The sequence below is a fragment of the Agelaius phoeniceus genome, chromosome 3 (genome assembly GCF_051311805.1).
Source record: "Agelaius phoeniceus isolate bAgePho1 chromosome 3, bAgePho1.hap1, whole genome shotgun sequence".
In the NCBI taxonomy this organism is placed as follows: domain Eukaryota; kingdom Metazoa; phylum Chordata; class Aves; order Passeriformes; family Icteridae; genus Agelaius; species Agelaius phoeniceus.
In genome coordinates this window covers 45,771,041-45,797,444 of record NC_135267.1, presented here as the reverse complement: position 1 = coordinate 45,797,444, position 26,404 = coordinate 45,771,041, and the positions used below count along the sequence as shown (strand labels likewise).

Below are 26,404 nucleotides of genomic sequence, written 5' to 3'. Positions count from 1 at the left end.
ATGTTGAGTCCTTGGTGACTCCCCACGCTCCCCAGGAAAGCTGCACCAGGCTACCATGCCCCACTAAGGGCCCTTTCCCTCACAAAGCCCAGAAAAGGGCTGGAGAGATGCTCTTCTCTGCTTCTGAAATAAATGGGCAGCAACAGAGCCACGTCTCCCCCTCGTCCCAGCCAAAGGCCTGGCTCCTGCCCGAGCATCTCTGCCAGCCCCTCTGTGTGACAGAGGCAGGGTCTGGCCTCCCGCTTCTTTGGCTGGAGAGCAAACAAACCAAAAACATCTGAAGACACATGTTCCCCACCTCCACACCCATCAAATGGCTGTTTCTAAGTATTACTAAGCAGATGAGTACATTTATTTTAGATACAAAATTGCATCAAGTCTGACAACTCACAACATATGTTTACTTTCAACTTAAATTCAAATAGGTGAGCTGTAAATGCTTGGGGTTTTGACAGAGCACAGCCAGTAACTGAATTTATCTGGTCACCAAGTGATCAAACATTATTGGAGAAACGATCTTCTACTGGAAAGGCATTTTACATTTTCAGACCTTTGCTCTATAAAACCCACCTCATTCTTCCATCAAGTTTAACACCTGCACAATGAGCACGGCTTGATTTATGGCAAGAAACTGACTTCAACTAACAATCCCCAGTAGTACATTTTCCTGTTCATCCAGCAGATTATAAGTTATATCCATTTGGCCTCTCCTAGCTTCATTTAAACTCACAAGGCCAGACTCAAGGTTAATGGGTGTAAGGGTTTCTTCAATCTTCCCATAAACCAGCAGACGTTTCCAAACAAACCTAAAAGGGATGAAACTTTCCTGGCTAGAAGAGGCCAAAAAGATAGACAATGTGATTTACTCCCTTGGTCTGAACTCAGTTTCATCCTTGAATTTATTGCAAGATTTCTATGGCTGATGGAGAGGAAAGTCACCACACTGGGAGTGTAATAGAGTGATTAAGTACAGACTGTCAGCTGACAAGAAATGTCGCAACACCACTGAATTGCTGCCTCACCTGCACAAATTACTTTGCCACTTGTGAAATGTGACAGCAATGTCATCTCCTGAGACACTTTAGGACTAGAAATTACCTTCCACCTTCAGCTGGGCCCCTCAGGTTTTTAACTTCTGCCCACCATGCTACCCTGCCTGGGTGGAATTTTGCCTCATTAAACTACGCCGCTAATTCCAATTTCTGTATTCCACACACCCTTTCAGAAGTGTGTACGAATGGTGTTGCTCACAACATTGTTCCTAATCCAAACACATTTTTGAAAACCATATTTGCTTAATTTTGGTTTTCAAATAAAAATATATAGAGTGAAAAAAATACTCAACCTCCTTTTCAATATTTCCCTAAGTTAATGAGCTGACTGATAAATGAACAGATGCCATTAAGGCAATAATTTATTCAAATGTCATGATATTTTTGAACAAACATTTAATATGCATTTCTTTATTTGCCCAGCTCATATTAGTATTAATGATTGATGTGTTCATTAGGAAAAGGAAGAGTGGCACCAAATATAGTCTGTGCAAATTAGATTCACTTTGGAAATATACCCTAAGCTTTTGTCAGAACAAGGACTGTTCTTGATGCTCATTCTGTGAAAACAAAGCTGAAAGGTGCCTAATTTCTTACAAAGCCAAGGTTAATCTAAGGCGACCTGAGCTGAGACATGAAACAGAGGAGAGCAATATTTTTTTGAGCAATTGGCCAGCTCACATAGGTTGGACCAAAGGGGTTGAGAGGTAAAGTAAGCACCGGTGTGTATTATATCTGCTCATTTTCTGAATGCATCATTGTTATTGATTTAAACTCTTTAATCAAAAATCCCTTGGTGATGTAAAAATGCCATGGATGCAGACTATGAAGTCTATCTTGCCAGACTTTTTAAAGGAGGAAAATGTCTGTTATCCTCTAGTGTCCTCCTCTCCCCTTCAAAAATTCGCCCTATGTGATTTAAAGCCTTAGTAAAGCTTTTTAATAACCACCAGAAAAATGGCTACTGGCCATATTTTTCCCTCAGTCACTCTGCAGGTAGAAACTTCTTTCACTTCTCCAATACCAAGGTGCCAGAACATCTATTTAAATCCAAATCATTGCTCTAAACTGCATTCACCCGGTGTGCAAGGAACTTAAAAGCATTTCCAGTCAAGTCCTAACACAATTAGTGGTTTTTGTTGTACCATCTGTATGCAAACAAAACTTGCTTCTGGGAAAAAGGAAAAGTGCAATCGTTGAAGCTGTCCAAAACTGATGTGAGGACCTTGCATAAACTGGTAGCTTTGTTTGAATCAAATGCCTGCCCCCCAAGAGGCAGCTGTAATTAGCATATTCATCTTGATAGAACCAAAGCGGCCAGAATGCAACACGACTGATGTAATGTGACATGGTGCTTAAAATTAAAAGTGAACACGCCTTTTAATTGGATTGGATACCTGCTAGTAATTCAGACAATGGGAATTTGATTCAAATTTATAGTATTAAATGGCAGCAGATGGACATTAAAATGTCCATTGAGTTTACAAACTGACAAGCACGCTGGGTTTGCCAGATCCCTTCATTAAGTCACTGGTGGCATCAGTCAGGTGCTGCTGCCCATTTCATTGCTAGCAATGGCAATACATTTTGCTTTGTTGTGGGTGAGTGGCGAGATATTCTGACTGATGGGCTCAGTAGGTTAATTTGGAATTTCATTTGCCTCTTCTAATCATGAAAAATCCTAGCTCTGGTTTAGGGAAGCAATTCTATGAGATTTCTGGGTTTAGCATCCTGTAAATAACCAGGCCAGCTGATGACAGCAAGACAATGATGCCAATCTTCTTTCTGACCAATACCACCCATTTTTTTCACACCTCAGGATTTTCTTAATATTTCAGTCTCTGTTCCAGGTTCTTGGTCACTATATGCAGCCTTCAACCCTCCACAAACTTTAAAAACATCTTCTGAATGAGGTTATTCTCCTTATCCCTCCTTCTCCAGCCAGTTCCTCAAAGAAGTTTGCAATTGTGCCCCACACTTGAGCTGTTTCCCCTGCAGACTCAGCGTCTCATCTGCATTCACTCATCAGCGCTCATTTATGTCTCAACAAAGCAATCACAGCTATGGAGATGTTTGTTGTCTTTTTCCCCTATACCTTCAAGCATTTGCAGGAAACCTTTTCAATTGGCTGCTGTGGCAATAGGCGCACACACACACGCAGATGTGCACACACAAATACACGCACGCACGTTCTACGCAAACCCGCAGCGGCAGAAGCCACTTTGTGAACCATTTATTGAATCCTGCTTTTCTCTACAGCTCCATAGAACCAAATATGGGCAACTGTATGAAAAGATGGTGGGACACCTGCTCTGCACTGACCTTTCTGAACACCTGATTAATGCAAGTTAAATCTCTAGGAGAAATAGATTTTCTATTCAGAGCCCCATGTTTTTCAACTATAGAAAGGGAGTCTAAAGGAACAGCTAAGCTTTCTTTTTTTTTTGGTCAGGGCATTATTTGCATCAAGTTGCTCCAAGCAATTTTCTGAATTTCCATGAATAATGATCACTTTACAAATTAAATTTTGTAGATGCATAAGGAAGAGATGAAAGTGGCTTTTTTTTTTGCCATTACTCATTGACTTAACAGTGAAATTGTTAAATATCTCTCATGTGCTGTTAGGCCGCACAATTAAGCTTGAAATCAAGAGAACTTTCTCTGACAATCCTCAGTAATAATTCTGGGGAATGATAGTTGCTGTTTACTCCTGTTTATAGTACATGTTCGTATCTAAATGTCTATATTATCACTTAGTGATAGATATTAATTAACAAAAAAATTATGCAGGCAAGAGCACTAAAGCTATATGACGTTGCATGCTCTTTATCATCTTTAAATATAGCTTGAAAATGTGAGGGGTTTCCTAATGCAACAGAACTCAGAACTAAATAAATGTCTATGACTTCTTACAGCTCCATTTGATAGTTCACATTCATTTTTCACACACAGATGAGATAAAGGACCTTAAACCTGTCTGCACTACTCCCTGTCTGCACTACTAACACACAGTGTTGCCCATCACTACACTTTACAGGGAGAAAAGGGTCATCCTTGTTTACATCTTCTTGCTGCTACAGAGTAGCTTACTTTTACTTTTTGATTTATGCCTTTTTGTTTATTAGCATGAATGAAATTGGACTGCTCTGTAAACAGAAACATCTATCTTTCTTCCTAATTGTGAGGCAGTCTGAAGCAGGGACAAGGTCAAGTATAAAATACTGCCTGAGAACCTTGCACTCGCTATGTCTCCAAAGCCTTAGTCAAAACAAGTAAATTACTCTTTAATATATCTGTGAGCAGAGTTTATAGCCTCTTTGAAGTCAGTTCTAGTTCTGTGTTTGGCTATTTGGTCATAATAAATTTGTTTTCTGACCCATTGAGTCAAACAATTTAATTTCAAAATTAATCTTTTCAAGCTTCAGACTCACTGGATCAAATTATGAGTCCAACCATTCCCTTTAAATTTCATATTCTGAAACTTGGTGGTCTAGTGCTTTTTGCCCTTATGTGACTCTTTGGTACTTAACTTTGTATTAGTTGGCCTCTAAAATTAAATCTGAGAAGCATCCAAATCTTATATCTTTGGGTACTACTTACATTAGTCCCAAACGCTTGCTTTTCCAGCAATGGTTCCTTTTAGTCGGTATTATTTTACACAACAGGTTGTCATTATGCAATATTCAATATACAATATTATACATTATTACAATATATGCATTTGACTGGGCAAACTGGACAAACAGGAGCAGGAATGCAGATTTGGGTTATTTTTGTTTGGGGGTGGCAGTGGTGTTATTTTTAGGTTTCTTTCTAAATTGGATCTTGTCTAAATGCTTTGGGTTTTGCTGAATGGGGTAAAAGCCTCAATTTTTTGTTTATTTATCACTAACAATTTAGATAAGTGTATTCTGTTGGAGGAGCCTTTAAAATTTCAAAACATACATATTTCTATTCTTGCAAGGCATGGCTGCTGGCTGATAAAATTTTGAACAGTCATGACTTTAAAACACCTGGAGTAAAATTTGCATTTCTTATAAGAAAAGCAACTTAAGGTTGCACCAGACTTCTTCCTTACAAACTTCCTATTCCAGGCATGAAGCTCCCTGACAACCCTGGCTATGCATGGATGCAGAGGATACAGAGGCCCAGCTTCCAGAGCACAAATAGACAAGACTCCAGCAGGACAAAAGGCAGGAAAGCCTGATGGGCACCTCAGACTTAACTCCTTGGGTTCAAAGGTGTCAAGGCCAGAAAGGCACCAGCTTATCCCAGTGTGTTGCTGCTCTTGCCAAACCTAGTGCAGGAAAGGGCTGAGAAGGAGTTAGAAGTTGGGAGCAGCCAGTGCCCAGCTGGCGTGGGGCTTTGTGGAGCCCTTTCAGGGCACTTCAGGGTGGGCTCATGCCAAGCCTTCTCCCAGCTGGGCATCTGTGGCATGCAACATTGTAATGTGCATTTGCCCTGTGTATGGGAAAAGATTTTTTTTCTTAGACTGATTACAAAAGTACTCATTCTGAACACAGCAATTGTCATTCAGGGATGGATAATTCACAGCATTACTTAGTGCTGTTTTGAGGCATTAGTGATAACTAATTCTTTACTGCTTAAACAGTCCTACCATCCGAGGCAAGCACTTATTACAGCACTTCTTATCTAGGGGAGGGAGGGAAGACTGCTTAACGTGATCCATTAGGAAACTCAAGCTTTACATAAAGTGACCACAAAGTCCTATCAGCTCCCAGAAATGCAGCAGCTGTACATATTTAATGTAATACAACACTATATTGTGGCAGAGATCCCTGTTTAAAACATGCATAAGGCAGGTGAAACGTGACTGTTTTGCTCCTCTGTTTGAAAAATGAGAAAGTGTAGAGTGGCATAACTCCTTAAAATACATAAATAAGCATTAGAGTCAGGGAGAAGACAGGTACGCTGTTGGAATAGCAGTAAAAGAGCAAAGGTCAGCAGTTAAATCTGAAACTATTGCATCCTGGTTCTTTTGATCTTATTCCTCAAGACTCCACTCTGTTACTAACAGGTGAAGTGCAAAACCAGAAGCGTGAGGGTCTGCTGAGTTCTACTGCGCTTGTCTTCATTTAACAACAGCACTTCCTAAATATTCTGTCCCCAGATTATCTAATGCCATAAATATATGCAAGGGGCAGCTACAGATTTCCTCTGCTCAGTCAAATCCTGTGAAATTCCAGGTTTCACAGGTCCAAAGAAAAAGAAAATTTAACTCACTGGCTTAGCTTTGAAGCAGAGCCAATCAACATGATAATGTTTTCTCACCATGTTTTGCCAAGTCCTCCCACATGGCATTTTGTTAGTTTGAAACCTTTTTAGTGAATAATAGGACATTTCACTGGGATATGCTGGCATATGAAAATATTAGGAACATCTATTGTGCTTATATACATATATGTGTATATGTATTTATTTGTATATATTTGTATATGTGTGTGTCTGTCTGTCTATACACACATACAAAACAATGACTACAGAGAGCTTTCTTGATGGAAATATTTGGCATCTTCCAGAAGTTAACAGAGGTGTAGGAAAGGGAACCAAGGTGAATGTGAAGCTCTAATTCATCCTCTCTCATAATACAAGAACAAGGAGGCCTCCAGTAAAGCACAAGGGTAATAAATAGTAAGTCAGGTAAAAGGGAACTTTTTCATATACTGCCTCACTGATTAAATTCATGGTCATAAACTATTACTGAATTCTACTACTAATGGGTTACTAGAAGGTTGAAGTACACCTATGCATGATGTTAACACACATTTATTTTAATTTAGTGGAGATTTAAATCTCTTATTTCAGGATCTAAGCTGTAGGTGAGAAAGAGTACACCAAGTCCTTTCATCTGCCTCTCCAAGGTTTCCCAAATTATCTGGTACTCATCAGTTCTGGTCACACAGGACCACTTAACCAGGATCACTGACAATGCCTCCATTACTAGGAAGTATCTTATCCATGAAAATTTGTGACTGGAAGTCACAGGAGCATCAGCTGACAGAGATCTGCATCCTGTCAGCCCAGAGTGTCTGGACTGTGCCCTGCACACTGTAAGGCACACAGAACTGCATGTGATAGAAGTGAACATGTGCACATGCACATACATCCCTGCAGATTTATTTTCAAATGAGGAGCATCTAAGGAGCACATATTTTCCTCCTCTACACTTTTAGATAAAAAGAATGTAAACAACACTCTTCACAGAATACTCATGTGACTTTTACTTGCCTGTCTGCTCCAGTAGACACTATGAGCTTGATTCTCCAAGACTGCCACTAAAATTCCACTCTACTGATTTTTGCAACCTAATTCTTCAGGCTTTTTTTTTTTTTTTTGGCAGGATGATGTGACCCAAATTTATAAAGGAGGTTAATTTGCTATAACATTGCATCTTAAGTCTAGAAACCATATGTACTTATTGGTTGTCATGACAGATGTAAAAGACCAGATTTAGAGACCTGAAGTCAGTTTGAACTTGACAGGCTTGGAATGTCCTGAAGGATGAGGGTAAATGGCATCATTTAGGAAGCCAAAATGTAAAGAGTTTTACGAATGATAAACATTTCTAAGACAATAAAGTTAGCCAGAGGCTCACACTATTAAGCGCCAAAAGGATACAGTTAGTTTTTAACAACTAAAAATTTGAGGGGTTTCTTCTCTATTTTTCTTTAAATGACATGTTACAAATTCTGCTGCGGAAAAACAGCTGCTGAAGTAACCTAGAGGGCATTTTCAGGCACCATGCTTCAGTGATTACAGCAATTTTTGTAGACATTCAATATTAGGATTGCTTCTAATTTTAGATGGAGTTAAATTTAAATTGAGTAGGAGGGGTGTTCACGTTACTCTAGATGTTCAAACATTGCTTACCCCAACCCAAAAATTGAATAGTGTCTGAATTTTGTAGCAATGATAAGTTATTAAAAATTATATACTTTTAAAGAATGAAACTACAGCTCACTAGCAGCAGTGAAAAGATGTGCAGTATTGTGATGGGACTGAGACTTAGGCCCTAAAAGCATTTACCAACTGGCCATGATCCCAGTGCCATGGGACTTGGTGGCACTGTCGTACACAGCCTTTCTCTATTCTATTTCTCTGATACTTCCTCTTAGTTGTCTATGTGTAGGAAGTATCCTGAGACTCTAAGGCCAAATTCAGAGTCTTATTTTAATGCTTATTAGTATTTAAATTTCCTGACCCTCACAAAACCCAAGTATCAAGCTGAGAGAAACTGAAAGAAAGAAGGTTAGTAAAGGGTTGACAGTCCAACAGACAATACAGATGGAAAGTGGTGGGACTAGGTGAAACAGAGAAAACAAAAGAAAAGAGTTTGTATCAGATGCTAAATGAGACTCAGGCTGGGCCTGATTAAAGCCATGTCTATGTAGGTTACATCTTTCCTTATTTCTCTTACCTTGTTTCTCTTGAAATATGCTCTTCGGCAAGCTGCAAAGCACTTCTCGCTGCAGAAGCATTTCACTTCACTTCCCATACTCAGGGAATAGCGCTTGATTCCAACTTTCTGGCACCAGGCACACATTATTTGTACATTTGACACATCATCTTCTACAACAAAAATATAAGAACAATGTTTACATGAGATGCAAACACCTTCCTCAGACATCTGCACACTTACTCTTAGACACAAGCAGCACCAGCTCATCTTATTGCTAACTCCCTCACTGTCAGAGAGCAGAACTGTGCCTGCCTGTGATCACCAGCTTCATCCTCAGGCAGCCAGTGACCTGTGCCAGCCAGACTCAGCAGCCTGGCAAAGCTTCTAAAATGGCTGGAAAAGATGATTAACTCCAAAAATTGTGCACTGCTGAAAATGTCTGGAAATCTTGAGAACTTTTTAGTGCGCTTTAGAGCGCACAACTCTTTATTAAACGAGTAAACAAGACTGAAGGTTTAGTGGGTACTGCTGTTTTGCTCTTGTTACTTACAGTCTGCTGTAGTGAGTCCCTGAGATGCTCTGCTCAGCAAGCTGGTGATAAAACACAGCCAGAAGGTGCTGCACCAAGGCAGGTCTCTAACACGAGCCCTCTTCTAAATAAGAAGGAACATAAAACACCCCTTTTCTGTATTATTTTGAAATGAGTAGCATACGAAACAGGGAACTTTTGTGTGAATTCAGCAGTCACAGAAACATAGACTTAAACAAGGCAGAAGTTGCAGCACTGTGGCAAAATCTGCCAGGTTACTTTTCAGTCATTATGCTCATTGGTCACATTTTAATTCAGGCAGAGTTCACAAGCCTCTTTCAAGCTCTTCTCTAACATGTGTTACAAATGTGGCATGTGTGCCTTCTGGCATGTAAAAATACCACAGAGACTAATGTAAATATCCTTTTGCAATATCCTTTTGTGGTCATCACTCCCACCTCAGGTTCACAGACAACAGCAGTGAATAGTTAAGCCTACTAAACAGATCAAGTCAACAAGTTAGCAGGAATCTTTCTGACTTAAAACACAGAACTCTTCAGTTCTTATGTCCAGTTTGTGATACTGAATGACCTTTCAGTTACAGACAGCAGCCATTGTCTAACTTCTGGGAAAAAATATCCCTGGAGACTAATTGTTAAAGCAGTTCCTGGTCCATGAGCTGTGGAGAATTCATAGCTTAGAGATTCTGTCATGCAGCCATCCTATTTCCCTATAAAGGATTTGTTTTTGAAGCTACGCTGTCATCATTCTGTAAAATTATTGGCAAACTAATTTTTAGCAGAGTGATTTGGCTCCTTTCCTCACTATCATAACTCAGAACTACGTGCTGCATTTTACTCACCTTATTGGAATAAATACTGCCAGTTTAATAACTTTTTTCCTTCCACAAATTGTGTTATGATTTACAGCTACAAATAAAATTCTACAATGTAAAATAATGACCTTTTAGTTTTAATCAGACTGTCTACCTTTAAACCTACATTTAAGGCCAAGTTATAGCACAGATTTGTGTTTAATGTATTGTATCACTTACCCTTTAGAGTGGGATTTGCCAGTATTATAAGCACCTTCATATACTGAACATGAAGGGAAATTAAAGCAATTTGGCCGAAATTATCACTAGCCATCTCTAGGGTGAAACAGCCTGCCCTGAGCTGGCTGTAACATCAGCCAGGCTGCTGTAACACAGGGTGCTGCGTGGTGATTTTTGCATCCACTTTCTCTGCACACTGGTCTTGTCCAGGATGCCAACTACTCCAGCACAGACCTAGAGCTCTTCCCCCATTCTTGTCCTGAGCCATTTGCAGCACTTATCTTTTTCAAAGGCACCCTGATTCAGCTACTTTTGCACCATAATAAACCAATTCCTTACAGACTGAACCTGCCCCTTTGAATGTACCAGGACAACAGAAGATCCTCTGAATCAAAGGAACCAGACAGCAGACTCTTGTTTCAGATAACAGTAACATATATTCCCCTACTGATAAGAAGCATTTTATCTCTGGAAAAGAGAAGATCTACCAGTGATACCTTTCTAATAGCCTTCATTTCTGATGAGAGGAACTCTCATAAATGAAAAAAGAATATTAGAGAGCTGAAAGAGAGTTCACTGGTAAAGTAGGTGCTGAAGTAGCTCTTTTTGAAGCAGGTTAGCTTGTCTGGGGCACAGTTTTTAAGGGGAAACACAGATGCACCACTGGGATTCTCAGGGGCTTTCATAAGTGATTTGATAGGGGGAACACTTCAGCTATCCTTCAATTCCTGTTCACTAATTCACATGAACAGTCTCCCATAGATGATGAGAAAGTCCCGCACAATTGTTTATTTCTAATTACACAGGCTACCAGCAGCAGCTGTTTACACGGAAAAGCCATGTTATTCACTTCTCTGCACTTTTCTGCAGGTGGTTATGCAGGACAGTCAGGTTCAGTCCACCTCCCTCTACCAAAGACCCTCTAAGATATATCCTGGCAAGGGAAGGGGAGGAGAGGAGAGGGAGAAGGACCTTCCGTGTCAGGTTGCTGTCTTGCCATGTCCCGTCCAGCAGAACTTCACAACCACCTCACAGAGAATCCTTTGAAGCACCATGGCTTCACTGGTGGTCCATAGATTTGATGGTCAAAAAACTAGCAGAGAATGGTTTACAAACTACTACTTCCAGCCACTGTATGCACTTCCAGGAAGTGCATATGTGTGATATCCAGGGGGCATCATCAGTATTAGTCAAAATGGTCATCATTTTGAAAGAAGGAAGGGGAAAAGGGAAGGAAATAATCTAGCTATACACAAAGAACTCAAACTATTTCTCTATTCTACTCCTTTCCCACAATAGTCATCAAACAATGTAATCTCTTTCATTTCATGGTAACAGCAATAATAGAACTAGATGCCTCTTCAATTTAATAGACTCAAGAACACTGCTACAAAAGGAGTGTTAACTCCTTATAACTGAGTATGGCCATGTGAAGCAGCCAGGAAATAGCAGTACTTCAGAAAGGGGTTTAGAGTACACACTTGCTGGGACAGGACACTAACACATCACTTTTCAAGTCATCTTTGTTCCCTCAAGTGTACATTTGCCTAAGACAACTTTTGATGCAACTCAAACTCAAACTTTTTGTAATGCAGTTCATCAAGTGAAATAGAAAACATCCATGATCACATTTCTATGGACCATCAATCGGGTCCAGCCCAGTGGGAGGAAAACTTGGTCTAAACTCAAATCCTTTCTTTCAGCTACAAGTGATGCTAAGAACAGCAGAGAAAGGAAGCCATGCTTGGTACCTGGGGGAGTACAGAGCTGCGCCCCATGGGCATGGGTGACAGCTGGGGACAATGATAAAGGTCCAAACCTGACTGACTGTGTGCTTTCCTGCTTCACACTGGTTGTGGAAAAGATCTGAGCAGACCTTGTGAAAAGAACTAATAGGCATGTTTTGTTACAGTGTATTAAGCTTAGTGACCAAAATTCAGGACTGCAACATTGGCAGAAAGTATTACTTCATGTATTTCTACCAGCAGTGAGAAGCAATAACGTAGCCTCAAGACATTAGGACTGTGAAATAAGAAAAGGCAGAGTCTTGGGATTTAAGTGCTGTCATCTGCTAAATGCAAGCTGGAATAATCTGAAACCAGGAATTCGTATCTTGCATTCCATTCAAGATAAAATTCCTCTCACTTTTTCACAGACCTTTGTCTTTCAAGGCCGAATTCTTTGAAAATCACTTTACCAGATTCCTGCCCTGCTTTCAGGAAAATGTATCAAATCGCTGTTCCTAGAGCGTTCAGCTAGAAGAACTTGCTGCTAGGAGATCATAGGGAAGTAGGAAATTTTCAAATCCAGTAGTTTAAGACTGGTTATCTGTCTTCAATATTTATTCTAATCTTTTCCTGATTAGAACTGCACTAAGAAAGCTTCTCCACAATAATTATCCCAGTTTACTACATTGGCAATAGTCTCCTTTGTTCATAGTCAATCTTTTGCTGGTAGTCTAGCTTAGCATATCTGCTTAAAGTAACATGAGCTCATCCTGACACCATGCCTACATCCATCATGTGAGCTCCCACTGGAGCAGCTCTTCTGATGAAGATCATTCACCATCACTTTTAGGACACATATAGCTATGCTGACACATGTTTGTAAAGTACAAAAATATCATTTGCAAGTCCTGTCACAGATAATATTGAAGTGAAAGAAAATACTTCTTAATAACTGCTTTTTTTTTCCCCTTCCATCTGGGCCTGCAACTTTATGACCTGCTTTTGCAAAGTGTTTAGCATGCTCTCAGATCTGTCACACTTATGACAGGTAGCATGGGCACTCTCACAGGTGAGACAAAGAGGAGATGGGACTGACACAACTGAATAGTAACAGGAGAGCTTTCAGCAGAACATACATATTGCTGTCCTCTCTAATTAGACCAGGTAATAGAAAGATAAGTTCTTTCTACATACTGCACAAGATCTAAATTTCCAGCCTCTGCTTTTCTCAGTTCTCAACTCTTCACAGGGAGAGATATTGTGGGAGTTACAATATTGTGATTTTCTGCCTCTGGGTTGTGTCATTACAGGTGGAAGGAGTACTCCCTGCACCCACCACACAGATACTGTTCAGTTATATCTCCTTGTGGTTTTTATCCTCTGTATTTTTCATAATGAACAATGCAATAAACACGGAGTGTTTGCAGTGTTAAATCATGTTCCCAAAGGGAGTAGTTTGTATAACAAGATAAAATTATCACATTATAATAACTAAATATGCATCAGTCTAAAGCATGCTTCAATTAATCATCAAAAGTTTGCACCGCCTCTTTAGGTCTTAATTAAGCAGAATGTTTGGAATTTTTTTCCTTTCAAACCCATGTGAAGGAGCTGCAGAAAATTGTTCCTCTTAAACCCAATGAGCAGCAGTTTACACTAATCGATCTTATATGGAGCCATAATTTAAACAGGTGGGGGAAGTGAAGGAATGTAATGAGTACAATGGAGTAAATCCATCATGAACAGCTCTGTCTCTTTATCTAAGCAAACCAGCATGATCTATGGTGTTTAGTGCAATGTTCCTGAAATCCCTACAATTCTGGAGTTAATCCTGAATCAGTTTACTAAGTTTTAGGTTGCGATACTCTAATAATACTGTTTTGAACTGAGATATACTTTCAATTTTAACTCCACCTTCAAAAAGCTGGGTGAAACTAAATGCAGCTACAGCTCTAATCCTGAATATAATGATGATACAAGGGCAGGTACTTCAAAACCTTATTTTCCATATTTCCTTGCAAGAAATTCAGCAGGAGATAGTCAACTCTTTTGGCAAGAAGATGACATCTCTCCCAAAGGTGCCCAACCACAGTACTGCTATGCAGAAGGAAGACCAGGAGGATGGAGTGTTTGGGATTGAGATTTCAAGTATGGCACCCAGACTGAGTGAGTCTTTGTGAAACCTGTACCTTGACTGTGGTTGTATCCATGATCTGATACAAAAAATATTTTGGAATCCCATCCCTCCTCCATGTCTTCCAGTCAACCAACTCATCTCTGGCATGAGTTTCCTTCCATCACACTATCAGAAGCCATTTTTCTCCATTACTACTTTCTTCTCTTTTTCTCTTTGCTGCATCCTACCCCCTCCCCCAGGCAACTTGGATCCTAGGTTTTTTGGGTAGGCAGCTATAATAGCCCTTTTACTTTGAGCTGGGAAATGCACTCAATCCACTGGTGTATATATAACTTTAAATATTTTAACTGCTTTCACTATTACTTTCTAATGAAAAGCTGCAAAACTTCCTTTTAAAAGACTTAAGATCTTAACTTAACTTGAGCATCTGCAGCAATAACATTAAGGGCTCACTGTTTCCACTGGGACCTGCCAGGATTTCAGAATTGGATAATTCTGAGTTACTCTCCTGCTGCTCCTGAAATCCCAGATCACTATTGAAGAAAACCAAGCAGCATGTGTTCAGATTTTTCATCCCCAAGTAGTTCCTGAGGTTGTTGATCCCAAGCAAGGCAGAAGCACCATTACAGTCAATTTTCTTACACCCCAAATGCTTTACCAAATTAATTTCAAACCAAAAAAAGGTGAAGAAACAAAACTTCTGAGACATTGCTGCAGATTCCCTTGTGATATCACCTTAAGCGCGCATCCCCTAAACAGATGGGGCACAACAAGGTACAAAAAGCACCTTAAAAAAGTCACTACCAGAGGAAGATTGAAATATAGGCCTGACAATAGAAAGCTTGCTGCTGCCATCGCTATGGAAATATCAGAGCCTCTACAATGCATTTCCTTTTAAGGACCAGTCTCTTCAAGTTCACTGCTCTGCCAATAAAGCAAAATGTCCCAGCCCCTTTTGAAAAAGTCATCTTGGGGAACCACGGCCTGCCTACGTTTTCTATGCATGAGCTGAGGCACGTTCTTATGCATAGTTCAGAAGGGGCTGAATGCACAACACAAAAGCTGGCATTCAGGCAGGTTTTAAACATGCAAACAAAAAACGCACCTACTTCAGCTAACAGAGGGGGAACCCCCTCTATACTTGAATACATGCTATTAAGGTGCATACATGGACTTTATTATTTTCTTTTTAGCACAAAGGAAACATTTGGCCCTCCACAGAGAGCAAAAGACATCAACAGCGGGCTAGATAGGGCAGGCATCCTGGCAACCACTGGCATTTAAAAACCCAGGCAGTAATAACCCTACAATCACTGGAAATTTGATGGTGCTTCAAACTGAAAACAAGAGAAATAATTTGAAGAGTAGTGACTATAGGATTTGTTGCAGTGGTCTTTACCAGAGGGCAAAACCTACAGTTAGAGAAATTGTAACACTGTTCATCAACCTTCAGATATCTTCTGAAGAGGGATCCAGAGCACAGTAAAATGAAAGTCTCCTCCGTATACAGACCTAACTAGATTTGATAATGTGGTCTTTACTTAAGGAAAACTGCTACTCAGTTCTGCCTGGAATCAAACTTCTTGCTACTGTAGTCATAGATCCAATTCCTCAGTGAATTTTGACAGGTGATCTTGGAATTAATTTTTAGTGGCCTGCTAAATACATTCATGCTTTCAGATTCCTCCAGTGCAATTTAAATATTGAGAGAGGTTACAGCAGGCTGTTCCAGAATGTTTGTAGGGCAGGAACTCTGCTTATTCCCATATGTTGCACAAAGTTACTCATCTGCACTTGTATTTACAAAATCTCCTATAAATTTTAATTTTAAAGCAATGCTAAACCATAACACAGAAAATTACTGATTTCCGTCTATAAAACAACTAAATACTTACTTTAGTATTTGAATCTGATATTTCTTTGCCAGCCTAGGTCACAGGCTGATTTTACAAGTCAGCACTGGAAATGCTTCTCCTTTAAGACATTTTGCCTCATCAGATACCATTCCTCCAGCCTAGTCCTCCTTCACCTTCACAAGTTTCTGATAACTTCTGGTACAACTCCAGTCATAATTCAGAACCTGACATTCTGTTGAGACATTCATCTGTGGGTTATAGGATCTACATCCCCTTTCCTTCTCCAAATGTTGTGAAAACCTTGTGGGGGGAGCATTATTTCTCCCTTGTACTTTTTTCCTCTGTGGAAAGCTCAGTCAGCTGCATGTCACCATGCTTTCTGCCTCCCCTTCTCCTGTGTCCCTTGGCAGTGACCTCCCCTCGCAGCACAGCATCACAGGAAGCTTGTTAGGGATGCTCCGAGCAGCCGGCACACTCCGTGCATCACTTGTACCCAGAAGGAGGCAGGAAAGGGAAGGATTTTGTCGACCCTCATGCTCAAAGGACAGACCAACCAATGTACTGTCATGGGGATCACAAGATAAAACAAATCAAAGAACACTCAAAGAAATGGGAAAACTGAGACACCATAGCCTCCAGCAGGTGCCAGGGGAAGGAGGCAGCTTGTTCTCACCCACATTGAAAGAATTTTTTGCATTCTTCTTTGACTCCCCTTGATTTCAGCCTTCCTTCATCCCAGGTAACAAGAGTTGTCCAGACTTGCCTGAGCAAAAGGGCAGAGTCACCCTAAGTGCCCTCTCAAATTTACTCTATCATTAAAGGCTGCAGAATAACAGAAGGTTTGCACACTACATACTAAGGCCATATACCCCACACAACTGTGCTGAGATTTTTAGTTTTGGGTCATTCCAGGATATTGCATTGCTGTTCCTCACTATTTCTATAATACTTTTAAAATGGGGAAAAAATCAACCAACCAAACAAGCAAAATAAAAAAAACCTCACCAGCCTTCTTTACATTGCTGTGCAGGAAATAAGAACCTTCTAACAGCAAGCAGAACTAATCTTAGGATCACTTTGTTGCAAGAGGCTGTACTCAAGACTAACCCTGAAGATCATTGAGAATCTGCAGCCAGGTCTAAATGTAGTTGCCAACCAGCTGGGCAAGATGGACTCTTACTAGCCACAAGGAAACTCCTACAGCAACTCTCTGGAGGCTGCATTGACTTCTCACATGCTTCTAGATGCAGGTTGGATGGCTGATGCTGACTTATAAAGTGATGTTTGATTTGGGCACTGTTCCAGTGTGGTTGCTCTGGCTGGTGCTGCAGATCAGGGGAGTGAGTGCTCTTGCAGACAGCCTCCCATCTGAGTAACTTGCATTCTCCTGGTGGATGCTTCGCACGACTGGATTTAGCATCCTCCACTGACATACCATAACCTGAGTCTGTAGATACTCAGTGCACCACATAGGGCCCATGCATTTAACTCAACCTTCTTTGGGTTTAATTATGAGGTACAGCAAGGAGAGAGTGCCTTTATTGGAGCTGTTTCTATTTGGTTAGCAGCACCCTAATTCTTTCCAGAATCATATAAGCAAATTGGAACCTAACATTCCATTTTATTAAAACAGAAATCTGAACAGCTTGAAGATAAAATTTTAGTCAGACTGCTCAAAATTATTTGGTTTTCAAATTAAAGAAAAAAACCCAAACAAAGCAAAAAAAACCCAAAAAACAAAACAAAAAACACCAAACCAAAAACCACTTTATTGCAAAATAGGCATGAGGGGAAGAAAGGTAATTTTGTCAATTCTTCAAGGTTTTAGCCTGGTCATGCAAAATATGAATGCAAGCAGGACCCTTGTTGAAAGCTTTCCAGCACACTCAAGGAAAACCTAGTCTGCTGAAATCTTCAATGGCAGCTTCCTAGACAGTTTAGGATCAGCACCCCTTCCTCCACTTTTTCAAACTGATAGCTGTTTCTGATAAAGAATTGTATTTGCCTTCCTAGAAATCCTGTTTCCCTTGGCTTCCTGACTGTCGTTTCTACCTCTGCAATTGCTTTGTCAGTGCACATTGCAGAGTTTCCTTCTTGCTGCTCTTCAGGTTTGTGAGCATCCCCCATGCTCTGCTCTCCTTCCTCTTACCTGTATTGAATCTTATCAGCAAAATTATTCAACTAATAATTCAATGGATCTGCTTATCCTCTTCAGACCATTACACTCCTGTCCAAATGAACACCTCAGCCTGTCTCTCTGACACCTCTTTATTCATACCGACCCTTCTGTTCAAGATCAATACAGCAAGAATTAAAGTCTTAATAATTTCTCCCTGAGTGCTCACTCCATATTATTCGCTCAATAAGGATGGACTGCACCATTTTTCCCGTCCTTCGGGTTCATGATTTAGGTATCATTTTCACCTGTAGGCACTCCCTTTTAAGCTATAGTGAAGTCTTGTAGATTTTTCCTTTGTACAATATCTAAAAGCTTTTCTCACCATTCACAAACTCTGGACACATCCTAATTCTTAGCCTCCCAGTCACTACAGTGCATCACTACCTGGTGTTCTCTCTGGCCTGTAATGTAGCTTTGCCCTCTGTGTGTCCACACAAAACATGCTGCAAAGATCCCTTTTTCTGCCCAGCATTTTAACCTTGGAACTTGCTCTTGGCCTCTTTCTGCCTCTCTCTCCTGCCCCCTTACTTCATTTATCCACTCAAACGTGGATAAATGCTTTTGTGGCAGGTCAGTCATAGCCTGACTGTCCCCCATGTTGAAAATGTCAACCTTCACCTTATTAATTAATGATGCGAGTCTAATCATTTGCCTGCTCAAGTCAAAGAAGCACCTTTGTGCTGTTGCCAAAGTCATCCCCTCTATGCTTGTGAGGGACTCCAAGAAAACATCCCCAGAGTTACTCTTGTCTGGCCTTGTATCACTCTGAAGTTTTTTGCTTTGATGTAGTGCCCACAAAACGGTGTCAGAGTGCAGTGCCAAGACCACTGCCTTGCACACTGGCTCTCCTGGAGCCTTTGTACTCCCTTTCCTACCAGTTGTTTCTTGCCAGGCTCTTGAGGGTGATCATGGCTAGGGCACCTACACCCTAAGATAAAACAAAACCATTACTACCCATCCTTGCTGCAAATCCCACAAAGGTGGTGATTCTCCTCCCCCTCCAATCCTCCCAAGCTTTGGTCTCTAAAACAAAGATGAGATAAACACATTCATCTGCTCAGAAGTCATGGTAATCTAGTGCTCATTACCAATCATGGATAAAGTCAGAGGAGGCAGAGATTATGCATTCATATCTCCTGTGCAGGTAAAACAACAACATTATTCCTTGTTAATGAATTAATTAAAAACCTAAAGGTGGGAAAGACTTATGAAAAGCTCTCTCTACACATTACCCTTAGAAGTACATTTGAACACAGGATCGTATGCTGTAGGTGGACAGGCAAAGAACAGAAGGTAGTTGACTTGGCCAAGATTCCCTTGTGTCCACTTAACTACTGTTGCAGTAATTTGTTTTTCTACTTCATAGTTCAATCTCCTCCTGCTTATTTGGTGTCATAAAAATCCAGCAACTCTGGCAATTTTCACAATGCATGCTATAGCCTTGTGTTCATATACCACAAATTCAGCATTCTGGATTCATTTGTGATTCAGATTGGAGGGGAAAATAGCTTGGGATGGCACAAGCCCTTGATTAAAGCTTTAGGGCCAAATCAACAACAGCTGAGGATCCAGCCCATATGGCCTGAGATCTTTAGCTGTGTAAAGGCTGCAGGAATGGGCCCAAATAGCTTTGGTAATTAGCAAATATCATATAAAATAGATTGAAAGTCTTTGGCAATGAGCACGTATTGAGTAACATTTGGAAATTATTCATAGAATATTATATACTTCTTTAGAGATAAAACTCAATGGCATAACAGTAATTTAGGAGGGGCAACTGTAGTCTATTACATGACCAACAACAGGCAAACACTTTCTGGGATCAATCAGTATTTTACAGCTACCTTTAGACAATGTCACAAAGGGCAGAGGCGACTTGGGACCTCATCCTACAAGCAGTTTTGCCTCTGCAGAAGCATCCTGGCACCTGCTGGTACCTCTTTGGCCCTGTGTGTGGAGAGCTGATGTTCTTGGGTAGGAGTTGCATGTCACCCTGTATTCCTCAGTGCCTTGGTCACTCAAGAACAACCACAACAACACCCAGGGACATCTGTGGAAGCAGGACTCAGCCTGCTCCTATCTGGATTTACCAATTTTCACACCGTGTGGAGCAATAAACAATAACACAACAATTAATCACCCTGGTGAAGCAGTAAGAGCTCCTTCCACAGATTACAGTAAGCAGCATGCAGAGGGGAATAAATCATTTTTCATGCAAACTCTGAGGAATGGCATGTTAGAAAACCACTCCTGATAAAAATCTAATGAAAATGTAAAACGTCTCAATGCAGTCTCCTGGGTAGAGTCAAAATCATATTAAACCCTTGAGAGACAGCGGTCAGGGATTTCAATGGGAATCAAGAGACAGTATTCCCAGTATGAGCTTGTTAACCTGATATAAAGACATGATACTGATTTGATGGCTTTGTCTCTTTCACTGTTTCCTTCATGCAGCCTATTTTTAATTTAATAATCTTCCATTAATTTAGTTAAAGGCTTTATTCACCAGAACAAAAGCTTTTTTTTTTCCTAAAAGCAAATGCTCTTGAAGTGCTGAGAGCATAATCCAGCATGAGGAGTGTCACAAGCAATGCAAGTTTGTTGTCATTGCATTTGCAGGAGTTTTTCAAGAATACTAAAGTGATTAAAGCCACTCTCCCATTCATTTTTAAAGTACCCTGTGACTGGATTTTAATAATTTTGAAATCAGCCCTCTTGCTAAGACACCGGGATCCAGTGATCTCAGGACATTGTCAATAACAGTAACCATTTTTACATGTTCATTAGGACTTACCTGCTGGTGGCTTTATGAAAGGTGGTGGAATTAATGGGACAATTATAGGTACATTCCCATGATCCTTCGACCCTGCTGGTGAGTCTGATAGTCCATTTCCTGTGGCAAGCCCTGGGTAGCTTGGGTTTATATTGTACGGTGAAATAACACTGTCCTCAGGTAATTTTGGTTTTGGCAAAGAATTTTCTGTAAAACACAAAGAACACATTGTACAGTATGACACATAAATTTCTTAAATGGCTCTACATATTTTCACCAACCTCTTCATTAAATTACTTACCCTAATATAAGAATAGTGCACAAAAAATCCAAGGTATTTTCCCTTTTAAAGAAATTGATACTTTCCAGTAATCTTCAGAAGTGCTCCATTCTTTTTTCAAAATCAAACTCACACTTTCTTTTTGCAGAAGGTAAAAGGTGGGATTATTTTGTCATGTATAACCTTAGTATGCCTGATTTAGTCAATGGCATCCTATTCTTGTACTTCATTTCTACTGTTTGCATGGTGATCACACTTGGTGTGCTGTGATTTCACCAGTACAAGGAGCATGAACTGAAGAATAAAAGAATTCCTATTCTCGATAAATAATATGAGTAGTTATTATAAAAGCAATTTAAAGAAAGGAACAAAATATTGAAATTTCAGCAAAGCATGCATAAAATGATGACAGTTATTATTCTAATTCTTTAATCCCAAATCACCTCTGGATTCTTATTTCTAAGAATTTCTAAAATAGCTCCCAGCCATGGGACTCCCTCTTCTCCCATCTCTCAGAACAAGAAATATGCTTTTTCCCCTCCCAAAAACTGCATACACCAAAAATTTCTATCTGTTGCAGGCATTTGACATATATGGTACATAAAACATGATTTGTATCATGTGCCTGTTAAAAAAATATTTCACAATTTTGATCAAGCATAGACTGGAGCCAGTAATCATTCAGTAAAAGATGTATTTATTAAAACAGAAACAAATTAATTGTATTACTACACAGGCACCAGTTTCTTCAAAGGTAGCTTAATGACATTAAGTTTTCAATGAAAAATAAATATTGATCACCAATGTTGTTATAGTACTAACAAGCTGCAAACATTCAATTTTAACACAATTAGGTTGTTTCACCTTACCTCTAATTTCTTCCCCTTTTTTCAAGCCATCTGTCCCTCAGCACTGATCTGTCTGGTGTCAGTACTCATTGCAACACTCACTGAATACAGTGCTGCTGCTGGCTATCAGAAAGAAAACCCAAACACTGCTGTCCATGAACACAGTGAAAAGCAGCACTCAAGTGGATAAAAGTTGCTGGAATCTCCTCTCTTTACCTCACCTTTGAGGAACTCCTGTTGGACAAGTCAAGATGCAGCAATTTTCTACTCTTCTCCTTACCCTGATGACAAACCCCTATCCATCCCCAGAGACTGAGGAGTCAGAAGGCAAGAACTGAATGACCAAACAAACCAACGGGCTTTCAGCCTTTACATTTTGAATCACAAAGATTAAGCAATGTCTCAAACAAATTTCATCCACGGAAAGTTTCTACCACAGTGCAGAAGACAGTACAGTACAAACATGGATGAGAAGCTTTTTGTGAACATTCACACTTGTTCCTACATGTGTGAATATTCCAGTTTAAAATCTTTCAATATTTTAAGAAGTTGTAGGCCAACCAGCATTAGCATGGGAAGCCAAAAGCATGGGAAGCCAAAAGTTTCTTAAGGCCACCCTGCTAAGAAAGTACTCCTTCCTTTCTCCAGTTGTGAGTAGTTGTTGATACCACAGACACATGGCTTTCAACTGACACATGAAAGGCATTATTTGTGAAGATATATATCAATATATAACAACATATCAATACACCAACAGCAGATTTGTTAAATTACTTTTCTCATAGCCTATCAGCTTCCCTGTGCCACAAGGTACTCTCAGGTATTTTTATGTAAAGCAACCAAGACACAAGCAGCAGAACATGCTTTACAATCAACACCAATCAGACAGGTTGAGCTATTAATCCCTCTTTACATGAACACAGAAACATGAAGTCTTGTTACCTTTGAGAACAGAAATGTGCTGGCGGCTTTCCCCATCTGCTGAGTAGTTCCTGAATTCAATATCTTCTCCATCTTTCAGTTCTACCTTATCATAACCATACCAGCCAAGGAGCTCATTCATAGTGTTTTCAGCAAAGTTCTGAAAGAGAAAAATTACCTACTTATTTATGTAATCAATAACCATTTGGAAGGAAGGGAGGACTGCATAAATCGAACCATATCTGTGCTACATGAGGAAGTGTCAGGTTTGGCCCACCTCCTCAAAGACTAATGTTCATTTCATAACTCAAGTGCATAAAGTGAAACGCATTTAAATCTCCGACTGGCACATGTAATTATGACAGAGACTCATATGTCTGTAATTTAAAGAAAATGAAAAGGAGAGTAATTTATGACTTTTGCTCTGACATTCAATGTCAGAAATATTTTAACATACATTCCTCACACAAACTTGTCTGTGTTGCCATAAAATATTTAAGACTGTAGCAAGAGAATAACAGAAAACCAAGTTTTTTTCTAGCCAGCAGTTAATCAATCTTACTGCGTTACAGTCTTTTCAGCTGGAGCAGGTCACTGACACAATTACAGTTCCTTGAGGTGCCCATGAACCAAATCAAATAAAATCGCATCGCAGCAGACGTTTTTTCTCAGTTTTAAGCCCTTGCATAGTCAAAGCACTTAAAGATTCTTTACTGTGAAAGCATTCTACCATCCTTTTTCATACAAATATTTCTTATATTTGTTTAAGAAAACCTTTCTCAATTTTGCCGTATTTATTTTCAAACCAATTTCCAAGCGGCTGAGTGGTTACATTTTATGTTTGCATGGAAATGTAAAGTATGGAACACAACTGTCATAACCCTCAATTTCTATTAAAAATATGTCCTCTAGGTCATGAGGCAAAAATATTTCTGTAGAAAATGCTCATTACTGGGCCAGGAGATTTAGTGGAGTAAGTTAAGAAATCTGCAGCCAGGCAACAAAGCTTTCTGAAACCAAATAGTGCCACAGAGCTCCACAGCTTATGGATTTAGGAAACTGCCAAAGGAAACCAGCTAACGAATTACTGCAATGGCAAAGATCAGTTTAAAGTAGTATGACAACTATAAGTTGAAACAAAAAGGCCACACACAGAGCCTTTCTATTTGGTTTTTGCAATTTTTTGCCATTTTTTTTATTAACACTCTTCTACAACAAATTCCAAACTTCATATTCCTCCAAGATCTTGACATCTAAATTAATGCCTCTGATAAGCACTGCCTCCCAGGACTCTGGCAAAGGAATAAGAAGAATACAACACCAATTCAAAACAAATGGTGAATGTCAAATTTGCAGGTTGCCAGATTTTGTCTAGTAACCGCTCTAGCTTAATTTTTGAGTGGGAGAAAGTCTAATGATAGAACACAGCCATTCTCCAGTCATTTAAACAAATACATAAAATTAATCAGATGATAATTGCTTTTGAATTCAAAGCTGCAGCAGGCGCTGTGTCCCAGAACCTCGGAGCGCTGCACTGCTCCTGGCTCATTCATCACACCAGATTACATAGGTGTTCCTGTCACACAAGGAGCACTGTAAAGCAGCTATAAGCAATAAACACAAGCAATTTGTACTCTTCCAAGAGTATCATCTGTGCAATTATGTTACAAACACATTTCAGGAAAAGAAAACCCCAGAGCAGACTCCTAAAGCATTCATTTCCTTTTGTTTTTTCCCCTATGCATTTTCACCTTACCATCTGATGGAAGTCACAATTCTGTGGCTGTCCTGTGCAGCCCAAGATTTCTGGAAAATATTCAATTATCCCACCTCTGCTTCTAGACTCAGCATTATAAGTATGATATGTGAGTTATGCCACTACTACAGCTTTCAATGAGTACAATGCAGTGCAAATGTGGCTAACAACTACCTAAATCATTTGAATGATGCAGTGTTGTGTTTTAAATACTAGCAAAATTTAAAATTTTTCTATAAGTTGTTTTTCATTGGTTTCTTAGTTTGTTTTGGTTTTTTTTTTCTTTTAGCTTTTTAGAAAACTTTTCTCTCAGCATTGAAGAAGCCAAATGCACTAACCCTGTTTGTAACCCATGGGAAACCAATAACAAAATGACCTGGACCTGGGGAGTCAAATCTCACCACTGCAGCTCACCCAAAATGACTTGAAAGGGCCCACGGAGGCCGAAAGGCAAGGTCTGCCAGCTTCCCTTGCTTTGCTAAATTTCAACTATGGAGACACAGCCCTAGAGACTAATCTAGCAAGGTAGAGACCAATAGATAAAGTCTTACCAATTTAAACCCCATGCAACCAAATTAATTGAGTAGCTCTAAATTTGCCTCCTGTGGATGCTTTGTGTTTTATTTGCACTGCTGATCAACTCAGACAATGAATAATTTCTAATTACTTGTCAAGGAATACATAAGCAAGGTTGTACATATGTTTGTTTTTTCCTGAAAATTCATACTTGCATCTGTCCCTTTGAAATGTAGTCAAAATGACGGTTGGGTTTGTAATGGCACGAAATTTAAGTACCTTTCACATCTCATTTAAACTATCCATGATAAGTGATGCACCAAAATGAACACTCATACTGACAAAAAATACATTGGATTTCAAAACCACTCATCATAGAGATCTGACTCTTTTATAAAATAGTAAATCAGTGGGGTCTTTTCTATTAACTTCAATGAGAGTACAATGAGGTTACATGCCAGCAATAACAAAAGTAAGCACCTTTTTATACTGATCTCCCAAAAAGAGTGGCTTGGACTTAAAAAAAAATAAAAGAAGAAAACAATTAAGCCATTCTCCTTCATAATTTATCTTACCTACTACAATGATGCAAGTCACCCTTAATACCATTCTCTCAGTGACTAACAGCCAGAGCTCCATTACACCACACTCTATTCACAGCAAATGGAAAGCATGACCCCATCCTCAGCAAGCTGAGTGTCAAACCTGAGAAGTATTTTTTTCCACACTGACTCTATTGGATAGATGGGTATCCAAAGAACAACATCACCTTCCCTCAGACTCCTGACTACAACACCTATTTGCAGAGATGTCTAACACCCTGACAGTTATGCTGAGATCATGCTGAAGCCACTGCCCTGAAGCTGACCACTATTAATTCATTGTTTTCATGTACTTCCCCTTCTTCCATTTCAATGATAGACACAAAACACATGGATTCAAGACATGGTAACAAGATAGGATTTGTAAAGACCGGTGTGGTGGCAATAGTCAATACACAAATGATTAGATGATTTTTCTCTGTGTGAATGCAGGGAAGGGGGGAAAGAAGAAAAAGAAACAAAATAAGAGAGACAAGTTCTTGGTGAAGCTAAGGAAAGGAAGAAAGCATATTAATACACAACCTGTACATGCAGAGCAGAACATCACTGAAAGACATACAAGTGTCAAAGGCTTAGTGAAAGGAAGGGTGATGATTCTAACACTGAGGCGTGAGAAAAGCAGGAATGTGGACTCAATATTGGAGCAGGAAAGCAGAAGCAGCAGTGATCAAGCAGACTAGACAGGAGCCAGAGGAATTGCAAGATCATAGACCTGCCAAAGACCAGGGAGGAAATGTGAAGGCAGGTGTGGATG

The 26,404-nt window shown here is 39.8% G+C and overlaps 1 protein-coding gene across 2 annotated transcripts in view; it reads right to left on the bottom strand.

Annotated features, from left to right (window-relative positions):
* SOBP (sine oculis binding protein homolog) overlaps window positions 1–26,404 on the bottom strand; it is a 112,731-nt gene that overhangs the window by 80,033 nt on the left and 6,294 nt on the right. For both annotated transcript variants that reach the window (XM_054630652.2, XM_054630651.2), the window contains exons 2-4: window positions 22,798–22,936; window positions 20,749–20,934; window positions 8,491–8,642 (exon numbers count right to left, since the gene is read on the bottom strand). In XM_054630652.2, coding sequence (XP_054486627.1) covers window positions 8,491–8,642; window positions 20,749–20,934; window positions 22,798–22,936 — 477 coding nt within the window. The remainder of the gene's footprint in view (window positions 1–8,490; window positions 8,643–20,748; window positions 20,935–22,797; window positions 22,937–26,404) is intronic.